A 15111-nucleotide genomic window follows, 5' to 3' on the forward strand; every position below is an offset into this window, starting at 1 on the left:
GAGGAATGTTGAGGTGTTCTCTGTGTACACCTAAGATATAGGGCTAGCCTTGGAAAGAATAGAAGGCCAGGCTCCATCCAGCCATAGACTGGGTGATCGGGTCCCTAAAAAAGAAAAAGTATCGATGGTGGTTTTAAAAAATCCATCCTAAAAATGTCATCTAATAGCATTAAGTTGATCATTTTCACTTGGCTTTGGAGCTACCAAGAAGAAAATTATGACAGCTCTCGAAAGCATCAGAGTTAAGTATTACACCTGTAAAACTTTTAATGGTGCTGCCTTCATGCCCAATTACACTGTCCTGTCAGATGGCTGGAAGATAGCGCAACAACAATGGAACTCCTTCCCATGACCCATACTAGCTATGCAGTAAAGCCAAGGAGGTTCCCTGGACACTTCCTCTACTTTAAAGAAAATTGGGGCTTCCAGTTTCTGGTGCTGGGGATCTCGGAGCAGGTCTCCTGGACCAAAAAGTATTAAGTTACGTACCGGTAACGGTATTTTTCGGAAGCCCATGACAGCACCACGAGAGAGGGGATCCGCCCTTTAGGAACAGGAAACCTACAGATACAAAAAGGGCGGCACCTCTCCCACGCATCAGTTGGTTTACAGAGCTTGAGAGGCTACCATGGTTAGTACACTACATATAATATATACAACCTATCTACCCTATATAGCAGAAATATATATATATATTTTTTTACACCATCTCCCACATACCGTAAATTGTGGACAATCTAAAGGAGTGCACCCCTATATGTGAACAAGGGAGGGAACTAAGGGTGCTGTCATGGGCTTCCGAAAAATACCGTTACCGGTACGTAACTTAATACTTTATTCGGACTCCCATGACAGCACCACGAGAGAATTACAGAGATGTAAACTAATTTAGGGCAGGACTACAGCCTGCAGCACCCTTAGCCCGAAGGTGAGATCTAAAGAGGCACCCATATCTAATCGATAGTGGTTAAAAAAGGTGGAAGGAGATGACCAGGTGGCCGCCTTACATATCTGATCAATTGACACTCCAGATCTTTCTGCCCAAGATGATGCCATGGCACGAGTGGAATGCGCCCTCAGGTTCTGCGGAGCCGGACCTCCACCTGCTGTGTAGGCAAGAGAGATAGCCTCCCTAATCCACCTCGCTAATGTGCGTTTTGATACCCTACAACCTTTCCTGGGACCTTGGAAGGATAGGAATAATGCATTCTCCTTCTTCCAAGGATCCGTGGCTGCTAAATATTTAAGTAAGCATCTCCTAATATCTAATGCCTGAAGTTTTTGCTCCTTAGGGTTGGTCGGATTAGGGAGGAAGGAAGGCAGAACTATCTCTTGTGTCCTGTGAAATTGTGATGCTACCTTGGGAAGGTATGCTGGATCTGGCCTTAGGATTACTCTATCCTGTAAGAACTCTGTGTAAGGGGGCAATCTGGAAAGTGCCTGTATGTCGCTCACTCTACGTGCGGATGTTATCGCCACTAGAAAAGCTGCCTTAAGAGATATAATCTTTAATGAGGCCGAATCCAGAGGTTCAAATGGTTTTTCTGTCAAGGCCGTAAGGACTAAATTTAAGTCCCAAGGTACACATCTGTCTTTGTGTATGGGTCTCGATCTAGCCGCTGCTTTGATGAACCTTGCTACCCAATAGTTATTGGCAATATCACATGCAAACAAGGCCCCTAAGGCTGAAACTTGTACTTGTGGAGAGACCCAATTCGAGACCCTTCTGGAGAAATTCCAGAATATGTTTCGTGGGAATTCCGTCTCTGGCGTCAAACTGAAAGGTGGACAGGAATCGCTTCCAGGTCCTAGCATAAATGTTAGTGGTAGTCAATTTCCTGCTTTTTAGGAGGGTATCAATTAACTTCTTGGAGAACCCTCTATCCTCTAACAGTGACCTTTCAAAGACCACGCCGTCAAATGGAGTCTCGCTACTTGTGGGTGGCTGACTGGCCCCTGGTAGAGGAGATCCGGAAGGTTCGGCAGCACCCAGGGATCGCATACAGACATGGTCCTCAACCATGCAAACCAGGTCCTCCTGGGCCAAAAGGGGGCAATTAATATGACTCTTGCCCGATCTTCCCTGATCTTCCTTACTACCAGAGGTAGAAGATTTAATGGCGGGAAGGCGTATGCCAGAGAAAAGTTCCATCTTATCAGGAGGGCGTCCACTGCTAGTGGATTTTCCCTGGGATTCAGAGAGCAGAACGATTTTTCTTTTCTGTTTTCTCTGGTGGCAAAGAGGTCTACCTCTGGCCGACCCCATCTGCAGACAATCTGGTGGTAAATATCCCTGTTCAAAGCCCATTCTCCTTGCTTTAGAGCCTTGCGGCTTAGAAAGTCTGCCTTTACGTTGTCTTTCCCTCTGATGTGGAGCGCCGTCAAAGATAGAAAACTTCCCTCTGCTATTTGAAGGAGACGTTCTGTTGTCCGCATCAGGGCGTCGGAGCGGGTTCCACCTTGGTGGTTGATATATGCTACCGCTACCTGGTTGTCCGAGAGTATCCTCACGTGATGGCCCTGTAGGTACATAATGAGTTTTTTGACTGCCTGCTCTATCGCCAATAGCTCTCTTTGGTTGGATGAGATCTCCGTATCCGAATCCCACTGTCCCTGTACCACTATGTCCCCCATATGGGCCCCCCAACCGAAGGGACTAGCGTCTGTGGTTATAACACGGGTTATCTGCGTTATCCAGGGCACCCCTGAGGCTAGGTTCTCATCATCGAGCCACCATCTAAGCGATGTGACAGTCGAGGGGCTTAGCAACAGTTGACCTTGTAAGGAGTGTCTTAAGGCCCTGCTATTAAATAGGACATTCTTCTGAAGGGCTCTAGTATGGAATTGTGCCCACCTAACTGCTGGGATGCATGAGGTTAGAGATCCCAACAGGGACATGGCCTGTCTGAGGGTCATAGAAGGATTATCAACCGCCCGAAGAACCTGCTGCTGTATCTTTTGCATTTTATCCAATGGCAACAGACACTGCTGAGTTTCTGAATTTAATAGTAAGCCTAGAAACTTTTGTATTTTTGAGGGCTGAAGTCAGGATTTCTCGTAGTTTAATATCCATCCGAGGTTTTCTAACCTGGACTTAGCTCTTTCTATCTGGGATGTACAATGGCCCCCTGATTTTCCTACAATTAAAAAATCATCCAAATATGGAACAATCAGGATGTCCACCTCCCGTAAATGCGCCATCACTTCGGCCACTATCTTTGTAAATACCCGGGGCGCTGCTGAGAGATCAAAGGGAAGGGCTCTATATTGATAATGACGGACTGTGCCGTCTATTGAAACCGCCACCCTCAGGAACTGCTGGAAGTCTGCATGGATAGGTACATGATAGTACGCATCCTTCAAATCTATGACTGCCATAAAACACCCTTTAAACAATATTTTTGTCGTATTGATGGACTCCATCTTAAAAGTATGGTTCACCAAAAACTTATTAAGGAAACGTAAGTTAATGATCGTTCTAAGTGTCTTATCAGGTTTTTGGATCAGGAATAAGGGAGAGTAGAACCCTCTTCCTCTCTCAGCTTCCGGAACCTCTATCAAGACGTTTTTCTGTCATAGGCTCAAGACCTCCGCTTCTAAAGCTGCTTGTTCAAGGGGTGAAGATCTTAAAGGAGTGGATTTAAAGGTATCCCGCGGGACCTGGGTAAACTCCAATCTAAGCCCGGTGGATATTACATTGCGCACCCAGTCACTATTTGTAATCTGTGACCATGCCGGAAGGAAGGATGATAGTCTACCTCCCACGGGAATTGCTAGTCATTGATTCTGTCTCTTTTGATCTCTAGACGAGCGTCTAAACATGTAGCCCGTACCTCTTCTCCTATCTTCCCATCTGGGACGGTCTCTAGTAGGCGAAGAATTGGGCCTTCTCCCCAGACGGAATCTCCTTCTACCAAATGGGCGTCGGTAGGATGTAGGCCAGAGATTTGGGAATTTTTTCTTGTCGTCCCCAGCCTTCTCAAGCAGTTCGTCCAGGACTGCGCCGAACAAATATTCCCCCTCACACGGAATAGTACAAAGCTTCGCCCTGGTCTGAATGTCTCCCTGCCAGCACTTTAGCCACAGGGCTCTACGAGCTGCATTAGAGAGACCTGCTGCTCTGGCTGCCATTCTTACTGCATCCGCCGAGGCATCTGCTAGGAAGGCTGCTCCCTCTTGGATTGTTGGTAGGGCCCCAAGAATTGTTTGTCTTGACATACCCTGTTTTAATTGTGACTCCAACTGGTCCAACCAGACCATCATGGACCTGGCTGTGCATGTTGACGCCACTGCTGGTCTTAAGGAACCGGCTGCCATCTCCCAAGTATTCTTAAGGAAGGTGTCTGCCTTCCTGTCTAGGGGATCTTTAAGGGATCCCATGTCCTCAAAGGGCAGCGAGGATCTTTTCGATGCCTTTGCAATGGCCGCATTTAATTTGGGGGCCTTGTCCCAAGTATTTACTGCCGGATCGTCGAAGGGATATCTGCGTTTGAGGGCTGGTGGTAGCGACCCTCTTTTATCCGTTTTTTTCCACTCTCTGTGGATTAGATCCTGGATCTTCTGATTTAACGGGAAGACTCTATGCTTCCTCTGCTCCAGCCCCCTGAACATGACATCCTGCATGGATAATTGGGGCTTAGGCTCCTCTACTTCCATTGTCCCTCTGACTGCTTTGACCAGCTTGTCTACCCGGTCAAGAGGCAGACAAAACCGCCCAGAGTCCTCTTCTTCTGAGGAGGACGAGGGAGATGAAGCCTGGGAGTCTCTACTTCTCCTCCATTCTGCCGAGGAATCGGACTCCACCGGGACCCCGCCCTTTATAGTTTCCGGCTGGGACAGTGACTTTAGGGTTTCCTTCATTTCTGCCCTAACAATGTCTCTCAAACTCGCTGCTACCGCGGGCGACTCTTCCGCCACTGTCTGCTGAATACAAGGGGGGCACAATCTTTTGGGGCATGAGTCCGGTAAAGGACATGCACAGAGTGCGCATTCCCTGTGTTTAGTTTTACCTGAAGCCTTCTTCCCCTAGAATAAAGCACAGAAGGGGGGCCCAGTCACTGAGTGAACTTTCACGAAGATCACTTACCAGTACCACAATCAAGTACCGGAGGATGAGGGGGATTCTTCTCAGACGATGCTCCTGTCTGCTTAGAGGAGCTTTTATGGCTGGACTGGTCATTTCGTCCCGCACGTTCACTGTCACGTGACTCTTTTTCTGCTTGACCTGCCGAAGGTCATCCAGGGGCGGCAGAGATGTTTGTCGCTGCTGCCGTCGTTGCTGCTGCTGCTGCTGCTCCTGCTCGCTCTCCATTACTGCTCGCAATAATGTGGCCAAGGCAAGGCACCCTGCCCGGGTCCTGCCTATATACCCCTCCTCCGGACAGCAGTATGCGTGCCGCGCCCCTCCCCCCCTAATAGGGCTCCCTTCCCCAGCTGGCGCCGCACCGGGCCGGAGAGCCGACGCTCATCGGCGCTTGCGATGGGCGCCGCCATCTTGTTTTTCTCGCGCATGCGCAGTGGCGCCGCCAACCCGGAAGCACCTCCTCCGGCCGCCCCCTGACGTCACCGCGACCCCGCCCGACCGGAAGTCACGCGGGACGCCCGGGAGCTTCGGGATACCACGCTCCCCGGTCGCAGCGCGCCGGCCACCGCACCAGCGCCGCCGGATCCGGGGGCCCCCGGGGGGAAACATACTCACCGGCGGCGGCCTTTATTCTGGAGTCGGACATCCTCCGGACGCCGCTCCCTGCTGACTACGCCACCGCCGTGCTACCCATCCTGGGCCACCGTGGCGTCTTCCAGGGATCCGCACCAGGCCGAGGTAGGAGACCCCCCCGCTACCTGTATCGGCCGGCCGGCCTGGGATCCTGGTCTTCTGTAGGATCCCGTCCCTTCAGGAACAGGAAACCAACTGATGATGCGTGGGAGAGGTGCCGCCCTTTTTGTATCTGTAGGTTTCCTGTTCCTAAAGGGCGGATCCCCTCTCTCGTGGTGCTGTCATGGGAGTCCGAATAAACATAATTAGGTTAGTTTCAGACACCATAAATCACGGCCCATACGTAGATTGATTTGCGGAATTGGCCCTGGGTCTCCTGACCCGAAAACAGCCACAGACCTACACGAGGCAGAGTTGGAGTCAGTAGACCTGGGATAGGTCTGGATTTGGACCACGATTTGTAGATATGTGAAACTGGCTTTATTCTCATTATCTTTCCCAGGTTCTTGCTTGAAAAATGACAACTCGGCCCTAGAGCGGTGTCATGCTGAAGCCAGAGACTGCTTTACCTTCTGCAGCATAATGAATGGATGTTGAAGAGACTGAAGTTGACTATCCAACCAGCTTTAGAGAAACCTGCCACCTTTCATTCTTGAAGTTTTTACAAGCACTTCGCAATTCTACCCATTTAGGATGAGGAGAAAACCTCTTTGTTGGTGCAAGTGGGCACTATTTCACCTTTGATAGGACATTCTACAGCAAAACTAAAGGGAGCGTAGGCTGCTGACTGGTTCCTGTACAATACCTATGCATTCAGTAAAGCAGATAAAAAAACCAAAAAGATTAGGGTATGTTCACGAGTGACATTTTTTCCGGCACAAAAAACACATTTTACAGTACCAGTAAACTGCATGAAGTTTCAAAAATCTCATGCACAAATTTTTATATATATATTTGCCTTGTAATGTTTTCATTGCGCGGTACCACCAGCGGAACACACACACTATACGCCGTATGCACCACACACACACACATACATGCAGCCTCTTGCTGTACCACCAGCGGAACACCATCGCACTGCGCCTGCTCGAATTCCACGCAGGTGCAGTGAATCATTCGGCTGATCCCGGCGGCAGATGCACAACGTGTCTACAGGCAGAGGAAGCCGGTCACATTAAAGGGGTTTTCCCACAAACAAAAGTTCATTTTAAAAATTGTCTGTATCTGACCGTTTACGGAGCATACCACATCTCCTGAGTAGGGGAGGAAGCAAAAGACAATACTGACATTACAGCAGGGGATCACAGAGGATACATTTTGTGAGGTAAAATATTTCTCTGACTGGTTTTAAACACTATTTTACCTCACAAAATGTATCCTCTGCGATCTCCTGCTGTAATGTCAGTATTGTTTTTTTCCTTCCTCCCCTGCCCAGGAGCTGTGGTATGTTCTGTACACGGTCAGACACAGGTGAGCGAGAGCTCAAACGGGACAGCACGAGGGGAGAACACAGCACAGGAAGGAGAGAGACAGCAGACAAGGGTGATAGCACATGGGGTAGACAGGTCAAAGAAGAGAGCACAGACGGTAGAAGTCAGCACATGGGGAAAGAGAGTGGATAGGTGGGTGAACACATGGGGGGAGAGAGATTCTCAAAGCTGCAAAGCCTGCCCCCATCGTGACATTACCACCCTCCTGATGCATCGGGCCTCCATCTAATGTGTGTACATATTTTATATATAAAATATGTATACACACACACCCCCTTTCCTTGTAATGTCTTCACATCCTTTTCGGTCCATATGTGTCCGAATCCCAGAATTCAAAGCGGCAGAAGTTCACCGACTGCCATATTGGGACACCCAAGTGATGGGTGTCTCAATATGGAAACTGCTCAGTACCACCAGCAGAACACCGTCGCACCACACACTGTATACGCTGTACGCACCACACACACACTCTGTATATGCACATACGCACCACCACACACACAGTACACGCCGTACGCAGCCTCTTGCACGGTACCACCAGCAGAACACAGTCACGAACACCACCGCCAGGATCAGCCGAATGATTCACTGACCTCCGCCATCTTTGTACAGGAGGAGCGCAGGCGCAGTTTTAATGTGACCGCTGCTATCTGCACAAAGATGGCGTCGGTCTGATTTATTGCACCTGCATGAATTCCGCACAGGCGCAGTGAATCATTCGGCTGATCCCGGCAGCAGATGCGCCACGTGTCTACAGGCAGAGGAAGCCGGTCACATTAAAGGGGTTTTCCCACGAACCAAAGTTCATTTTAAAAATTGTCTGTGTCTGACCGTGTACAGAGCATACCACATCTCCTGAGTAGGGGAGGAAGTAAAAGACAACACTGACATTACAGTAGGGGATCACAGAGGATTCATTCTGTGAGGTAAAATATTTCACTGACATTGTTTTTAAACAATCAGTGAAATAGATTACCTCACAAAATGTATCCTCTGCGATCTCCAGACAGGAGAAGTCAGCACATGGGGAAAGAGTGAGTGGATAGGTGGGTGAGCACATGGGGGGGGGGGGGGGAGAAAGATTCTCAGCGCTGCAAAGCCTGCCCCCATCGTGACACTACCGCCCTCCTGATGCGATAGCATCGGGCCTCCATCTATTATAATATAAAAGTCTTTTTTTTGTTTGTTTTTTAATCTGCAGCATGACAATTTTTTCCACTTTTTCACCCTTTCTGATGAATGGGGGAACAAAAACACATCATGCTTATTTTAGGCAGTGGGTTTTTCCCTGTCAACACTTTCTACATCAAACACCAAAACACCACTTGTGAACGTATCCGCAAAGTCATATCTACCTTGAAATTACCACCATGCTTTTCCAAGAAAATAAGTGCTATATTCCTTGAGAAATACTAGTGCCAAAAAAAAAAAAATAGAACATTAATTTACATAGCGCTGAAATATAGATAGTTATATATGGTTTTCCGCACCCTTTAAAAAATTTGATTTACATAAAAACATATATTGTCATTAACAATCTAAGAATTCATGTACAAGAAAAAAGTGCATAACACTATTGGTCACGGTGTAGTGTCGCCTCAAAGCTAAAAAAGAGAAACTTAAAAACTGCCTTCATTTGGGAAGAAAAATAAAGAATGGGCCCCATTTATCAAAGATGACTAGTTGCCGATAGCAATCAATTGAAGTGGAATTCGGTTGCCATAAGCGACTGACAATTTTAATAAAAGGGACAACTTTTTCAAAATTTTTTTTTACTTGTCAGATATTTGCTTTCTACAATAAAACTATAGTTGTTTTTTCTTTTTGCCTTTGCGTGAAACTATTGGCTAGACTCTCAGGCAGTGTTTCCCAACTCCAATCCTCAAGAGCCACCAACAGGCCATGTTTTCAGGATTTCCTTAGTATGGCCCAGGTGATAATTGCAGTACCTGCACAGGCAATAATTCCATCACCTGGGCCATACTAAGGAAATCCTGAAAACATGAACCGTTGATGGCTCTTGAAGACTGGAGTTGGGGAACACTGGGCTAGAGTGTGTCATTCGCAAGATGCAATTTTGCAAGCCAGTCCCCCTTTTTTTAACCAATACAATAAGAAAAACTATATATAGAAGTTACATTTTTCACATTTTACTAAAACCAATTAGCCCGATATGTATTGTCATTCTACAGCAAGATAAGAACTCTTGTTTGATGATCGACCTCACTGAGGCTATAATGCTGGTCCAGTAGTTTGGTCTCTTGACTAGTGATAAGCGAGCATCTTCACATAAGGTGTTATCTGAGCATGCTCCAGTGCTAACAGGGACTTCAGCATGCTCCAATAATATGTTTGAGTCCACACGGCTGCATGTCTCGTTGGCTGTTAAGCAATTCCTGCACGTGTTGTGCCTGTCGAACAGCTGCGGGAACGCAAATGTATTATTCGAGCACGCCGAAGACACTCAGATAACACCCGAGCATGCTCAGATAACACCTTATCCCAGCACGTTTGCTCATCACTACTCTTGATCCTTTGATTTTTAATAAAAAATAAAAAAATTAATTAAAACACGTTCACTTTTGTATTATTGCACTATTTGCTATATCTTCGATTACTTCCTAACTACATCCATTTGTCCACACTTTTTCAATAATTAAAACCTAGGAAATAAATAAACCATTGTGGATGGTACAGTGTGACCAAGGAAGTGAGAAGAGTAACTTTATTTTTTTTTTCCATTTTTTTTTTTCCTTTTTCTTATTTTGTTATTTATGATATGCTTGTTTTTTTTTTTCTTTTAACGCATTCTCAAAACTTTGGCTGCGTGGCATTGTCCAACATAATGTATATGAATGAATGTATGTATATAAAAAATAATACATACATAGAAAAAATAAATGGATGGATTCTTTTTTTTTTTCTGTTTTTTTTTTTTTTTCTTTGCAAATGTGAAATGAGAACTGGTTTTTACATACAGACTTCCCTCCCCTTCCCGAGACATTCGTCAAACTTCTATTGTGGTCATACAAACATAGTTTGTAATTCATAGGCTATAGAAAGTCCTGTACAAAGTCTGATGAACTTAGTGCCCAAAAATGAAGTCTGTGTGTTGTAATGAAGGAAAACAAAAAAAAGAAGAAAGTGAGACATCTAAGCGTTTCCACTCGCAGAATACGAAAACTGGGGAAAGTGCGGCCTTCTTTCATTGTCAACAAATTCCAGATTTTCATCTGCAAAAGAAAAGAAAAAAATTACACAATACTAGAAGCTCAATAAAAGAGATCATCAATTTGGGAAAAAAAAGTTAAGTTTTTGTTAATTTTTACTGATTTTTATTTTTGTTTTTCAGATATTCATCTACATAAACAAGTTAACACAGTATCAGTTCTAAAGATAAAAAAGTATATTTGCTATTTTTAATAAAAAAATAGCAATTTTAACCTTTTGACTTGGTGTACTTGTCATTAAAGCTGATTTTTTTTTTTGTATACTTCTTGGTGCCTAGGACATCATTCACTGCTGCAGTGAACCTGTGGTGGCTGGTTTCCGAAGCAAGCACTTCCAAGTTTGTGTCCCTGTGCTGTTTCTACCCTACAAAGGTAACGTTGCCTCTGCATGCCGCACTGGAGACTGCACAGTGCAGTCAAGTGGCTCAACTATACCACTCCTCCGAACTGTCAGTCATGAAGTAGCACACTGCCTCCAGAAAAGCGAGACTATGGAGATATTATATATTTTTATAAGCAGCGATTTTTGGAACGCCCATCAAAATGAGTAAAGAAAGCTGCGCATGCACATTCACCGCTTCATTCCTAGTGGCACCAGCAATATGGCCCCTTTTCAAAAAAGATTTGGGGATCACATCAATTGGACAACCCTTTTAAAGTGCTATTGAATAATGAATGGCCCATGAATAGTTTCAAATATTTAAACGGATTGTCTGAGAAATTGGATAGGCAACGTCTGATCTGGTAGGGGTGCGACACAGCACAGTTCAGTCAACGGAATAGTGGCCATGGCCGCCGGGTCGGCACATCCACTCCCTATCGATTTGAAAAGGGGGCAGATGTGCAGTACCCTGTTGTAACCACTTTCCCTGACAGAGCTGTGCAGCTCCGTAACAGAGCAGTTCCAACCGACACCAGGAACGGCTGATTGGCGGGTGATGTTGGGTGTTGCCCACACCTATCAAGAGCTTTTAAAAAAAAAAAAAAAAAAAAAAAAGGCCTTACCTTCCCCAAGTCCAGCACTGCAGCCAATCAGTGCACTCCGTTGAAGGCACAAGCCATTCAGAGCTGTGCTCACAGTACATCAGCTCTGCATACAATAAGACACGTAGAGGACTCTGCTGGACCTCGGGGAGCGCGAGTTACGCACAGTTTGTTTTATTTTTAAGATAGAAATCCCCTGCTTCAGTATGAAATTAAAAACTTGCTTCCCCCAACACCAAAATGTAGATTTGTTCTCAGAACGTCCGGATTTTCCAGAATAGAATTCTCGGCCTTCTCTACAAAATCTTAACGTAAGGTTACATGAGGGGAAAAGCACTAAAGACACGTGTTGTGACAGGCTGCATTCTGCGCTCCGGAGTGGGTGGCATCGTTAGTCTCCACATCTGACACGTTTATCCTGTGAAACATTATGCCGCTTCTTGAAGTCTCGCATCTGGCATTTGGGTCTTAATAACTTTTGATCAAAGACTGAATTTCCTGAATGACTGGAGGGAGCGTCAGAAGCAGAGGGACATGGGTGCGAGTTGGCATAAATCGGACACTTGCCACCTACTCAGACTGTGGCATAAAAGCTGGAACCAACTGTTCCAGGACCCCTGCAGTCATCCAAGTCTAACCCACTGTAGACGCTAGGTTGTGTATGGTATTAGAGCCAACATGAAAGTCCGAGTGCCCTTCAAGCACATGAGTAAGCCATGACATTTCCACTTGTCCCGTGCACTTGGGCTAAATGGGATGGTCACCCTCAGTAAACCATATAATGGAAATTTGGCCAACTGTGGACCTGATCTGCATAGTTAGACATTCTCCCAAGAAGAAGAAATCTTGAAAGTAGCTGTCGCAATATCAAATACAGGTTACCAATCTTACCATGAATTAAGATCGTTTAAGAGTGTTGGCTGTCATTTTTAAGAATTGCTTTACTGAAGATTTAAAACAAAAACTATGGAAATCATCTCCGCCCCACCCACCCCGTAGTCAAAGAGATGGCGGGAACACCTGACCGGGAGTCTCTGAACAATTACAGTACATTTTTATCCATAGGGATGTGACAACCATGGCCGTTTTTGGAAGACAACAGCCAAGTGAAATGGTATTACATGGGCAAGTCACATAGGATGACTGAACGATTCGTTGCCCCCTTTAAAAAAAAAAAAAGTTATTGGGGGGGGGGGGGGGGGATATAAAGCCACTGGTCAGTCAACCCCTTTACCTAGTAAAGGATCGTGTGCTTTAGACCAGTGCCATTAAGGCTGCGTTCACGTCGCGTTTTTTCGTGGCTTTTTAACGCACAATTTTGCCGCAAAAACACAAAAAAAACAGCATCCCATGCAATCCTATGGGATTCCACAATGCTTTGCTAATGCTGCGGATTTTCCCGCGGCGGAATCACATTGTGGAAAAATCCGCAGCATGCTCATTATTTTGCGGAATCGCGGCAATTCCGCCCACATAGGAATGCATTCTTCTGCTTACTTTCCGCATGTGGCTGTGCCCACCATGCGAAAAAGTAAGCAGAACATTTGCGGATGGTACCCAGCGGGTGGAGGAGAGGAGACTGTCCTCTGGGCTCTGGGTACCATATCCCTGTAAAGAATAGAATTAAAATAAAAAAAATCGGGTTATATTCACCTTCCAAAGTCCCGCGCAGCATGCATCCCCATGCTTCAGCGATACACGCGGCAGGTCCCGTTCCCAGTAATGCATTGCGATGACCTGTGCTGATGTCGCATCTCACGAGACCGCGACGTCATCAAAGGTCATTACCGCAATGCATCACTGGGAACGGGACCCGCCGGAGCATCGCGGAGGCCTGGGGACGCTGCGCGGGACGCCGGAAGGTGAATATAACCTGATTTTTAATTTTTTTTTTTTTTTTTTTAAACATTAGATCTTTTTTACTACTGATGCTGCATAGGCAGCGTCAATAGTAAAACGTTGGTCACACTTGTCAAACACTGTTTGACGAGTGTGAACAACCTGTCATCAGTTCTCCAAGCGAAGCTACAGATTGCTTTGAAAACGCTAGCATTCTGCAATTTACGCTTGCAAATCGCTAGTTTTTCCCGTGGGAAAATCGCGGGAACTTAAAATGCGATTTTCCCGCAGAATGGAATTCCGATATTCCCGCGGTAACGTCCGTGGGAGTTCCGCTTCGTGTGAACTTAGCTTTAGTGTCAAAATGTGAGTTTAAAGCTCCTGCAATCTAGCGAGAAAATAGGTCAGAAACAGCAGAGGAACCCAACAAACAAGATGGAAGCGGTTTATAATCGCTTCTGTCTTCTCATTTCCAGATTACATTGCACGCAGGGAAGCATTGATTGCCAGTGGCCAAAAGAGGCAATTTTCCTCTGTAACTTGGGCTCCTATAGATGCCTCAATTAAAATGGAAAGATCCAAAAGGATATAACCATTCCCCAGATATACAATTTCTTGGAAATATAAAATAAAAAAGATACACTTCTCCAAAAAATAAAGGGAACACTTACACAACAAAATATAACTCCAAGTAAATCAAACTTCTGTGAAATAAAACTGTCCACTTAGGAAGCAACACTAATTGACAATCAATTTCACATGCTGTTGTGCAAATGGAATAGACAACAGATGGAAATTATTGGCAATTATCAAGACACCCTCAATAAAGGAGTGGTTATGCAGGTGGGGACCACAGACCAAATCTCAGTACCAATGCTTTCTGGCTGATGTTTTGGTCACTTTTGAATGTTGGTTGTGCCTTCACACTCGTGGTAGCATAAAATGGACTCTACAACCCACCCAAGTGGCTCAGGAAGTGCAGCTCATCCAGGATGGCACATCAATGCGAGCTGTGGCAAGAAGGTTTGCTGTGTCTGTCAGCATAACGTCCAGAGGCTGGAGGTGCTACCAGGAGACAGGCCAGTAAACCAGGAGGGGGCCGTAGGAGGGCAACAACCTAGCAACAGGACTACTACCTCCGCCTTTGTGCAAGGAGCAACAGGAGGAGCACTGCCAGAGCCCTAAAAATTACCTCCAGCATGCCACAAATGTGCATGTGTCTGCACAAACGGTTAGATACCGACTCCATGAAGATGATCTAAGGGCCCGACATCCACAGATGGGGGTTGTGCTCACAGCCCAACACCATGCAGGATGCTTGGCATTTGCCACAGAACACCAGGATTGGCAAATTCACCACTGGCGCCCTGTGCTCTTCACAAATGAAAGCAGGTTCACACTGAGGACGTGACAGAGTTTGGAGACGCCGTGGAGAGCAATCTGCTGCCTGCAACATCCTTCAGCATGATCGGTTTGGCAGTGGGTCAGTAATGGTGTGGGGTAGCATTTCTTTGGAGGGCTGCACAGCCCTCCATGTGCTCGCCAGAGGTAGCCTGACTGCCATTAGGTACCGAGATGAAATCCTCAGACCCCTTGTGAGACCATATGCTGGTGCGGTTGGCCCTGGGTCCCTCCTAATGCAGGACAATGCCAGACCTCATGAGGCTGGAGTGTGTCAGCAGTTCCTGCAAGATTTAAGGCATTGAAGCTATGGACTGGCCTGCCTGTTCCCCAGACCTGAATCCAATTGAGCACATCTGGGACATCATGTCTCGCTCCATCCACCAACGTCACGTTGCACCAGAGACTGTCCAGGCGTTGTACAGTAGGGAGGACATATAGGCATGTGGAG

At 46.2% G+C, this 15111-nt stretch overlaps 1 protein-coding gene across 3 annotated transcripts in view; it reads right to left on the reverse strand.

Moving 5' to 3' along the window:
* Positions 1–9334: 9334 nt before the first annotated feature.
* The window catches only part of AKT1 (AKT serine/threonine kinase 1), a 135359-nt gene continuing 129582 nt past the window's right edge, over positions 9335–15111 (reverse strand). For all 3 annotated transcript variants that reach the window (XM_073570455.1, XM_073570444.1, XM_073570464.1), the window contains one exon: positions 9335–10439. In XM_073570455.1, coding sequence (XP_073426556.1) covers positions 10360–10439 — 80 coding nt within the window. In that variant the 3' untranslated portion in view covers positions 9335–10359. The remainder of the gene's footprint in view (positions 10440–15111) is intronic.

Source organism: Dendrobates tinctorius, unplaced genomic scaffold (genome assembly GCF_039654945.1).
Source record: "Dendrobates tinctorius isolate UK_male_01 unplaced genomic scaffold, ASM3965494v1 ptg000006l, whole genome shotgun sequence".
In the NCBI taxonomy this organism is placed as follows: Eukaryota; Metazoa; Chordata; class Amphibia; order Anura; family Dendrobatidae; genus Dendrobates; species Dendrobates tinctorius.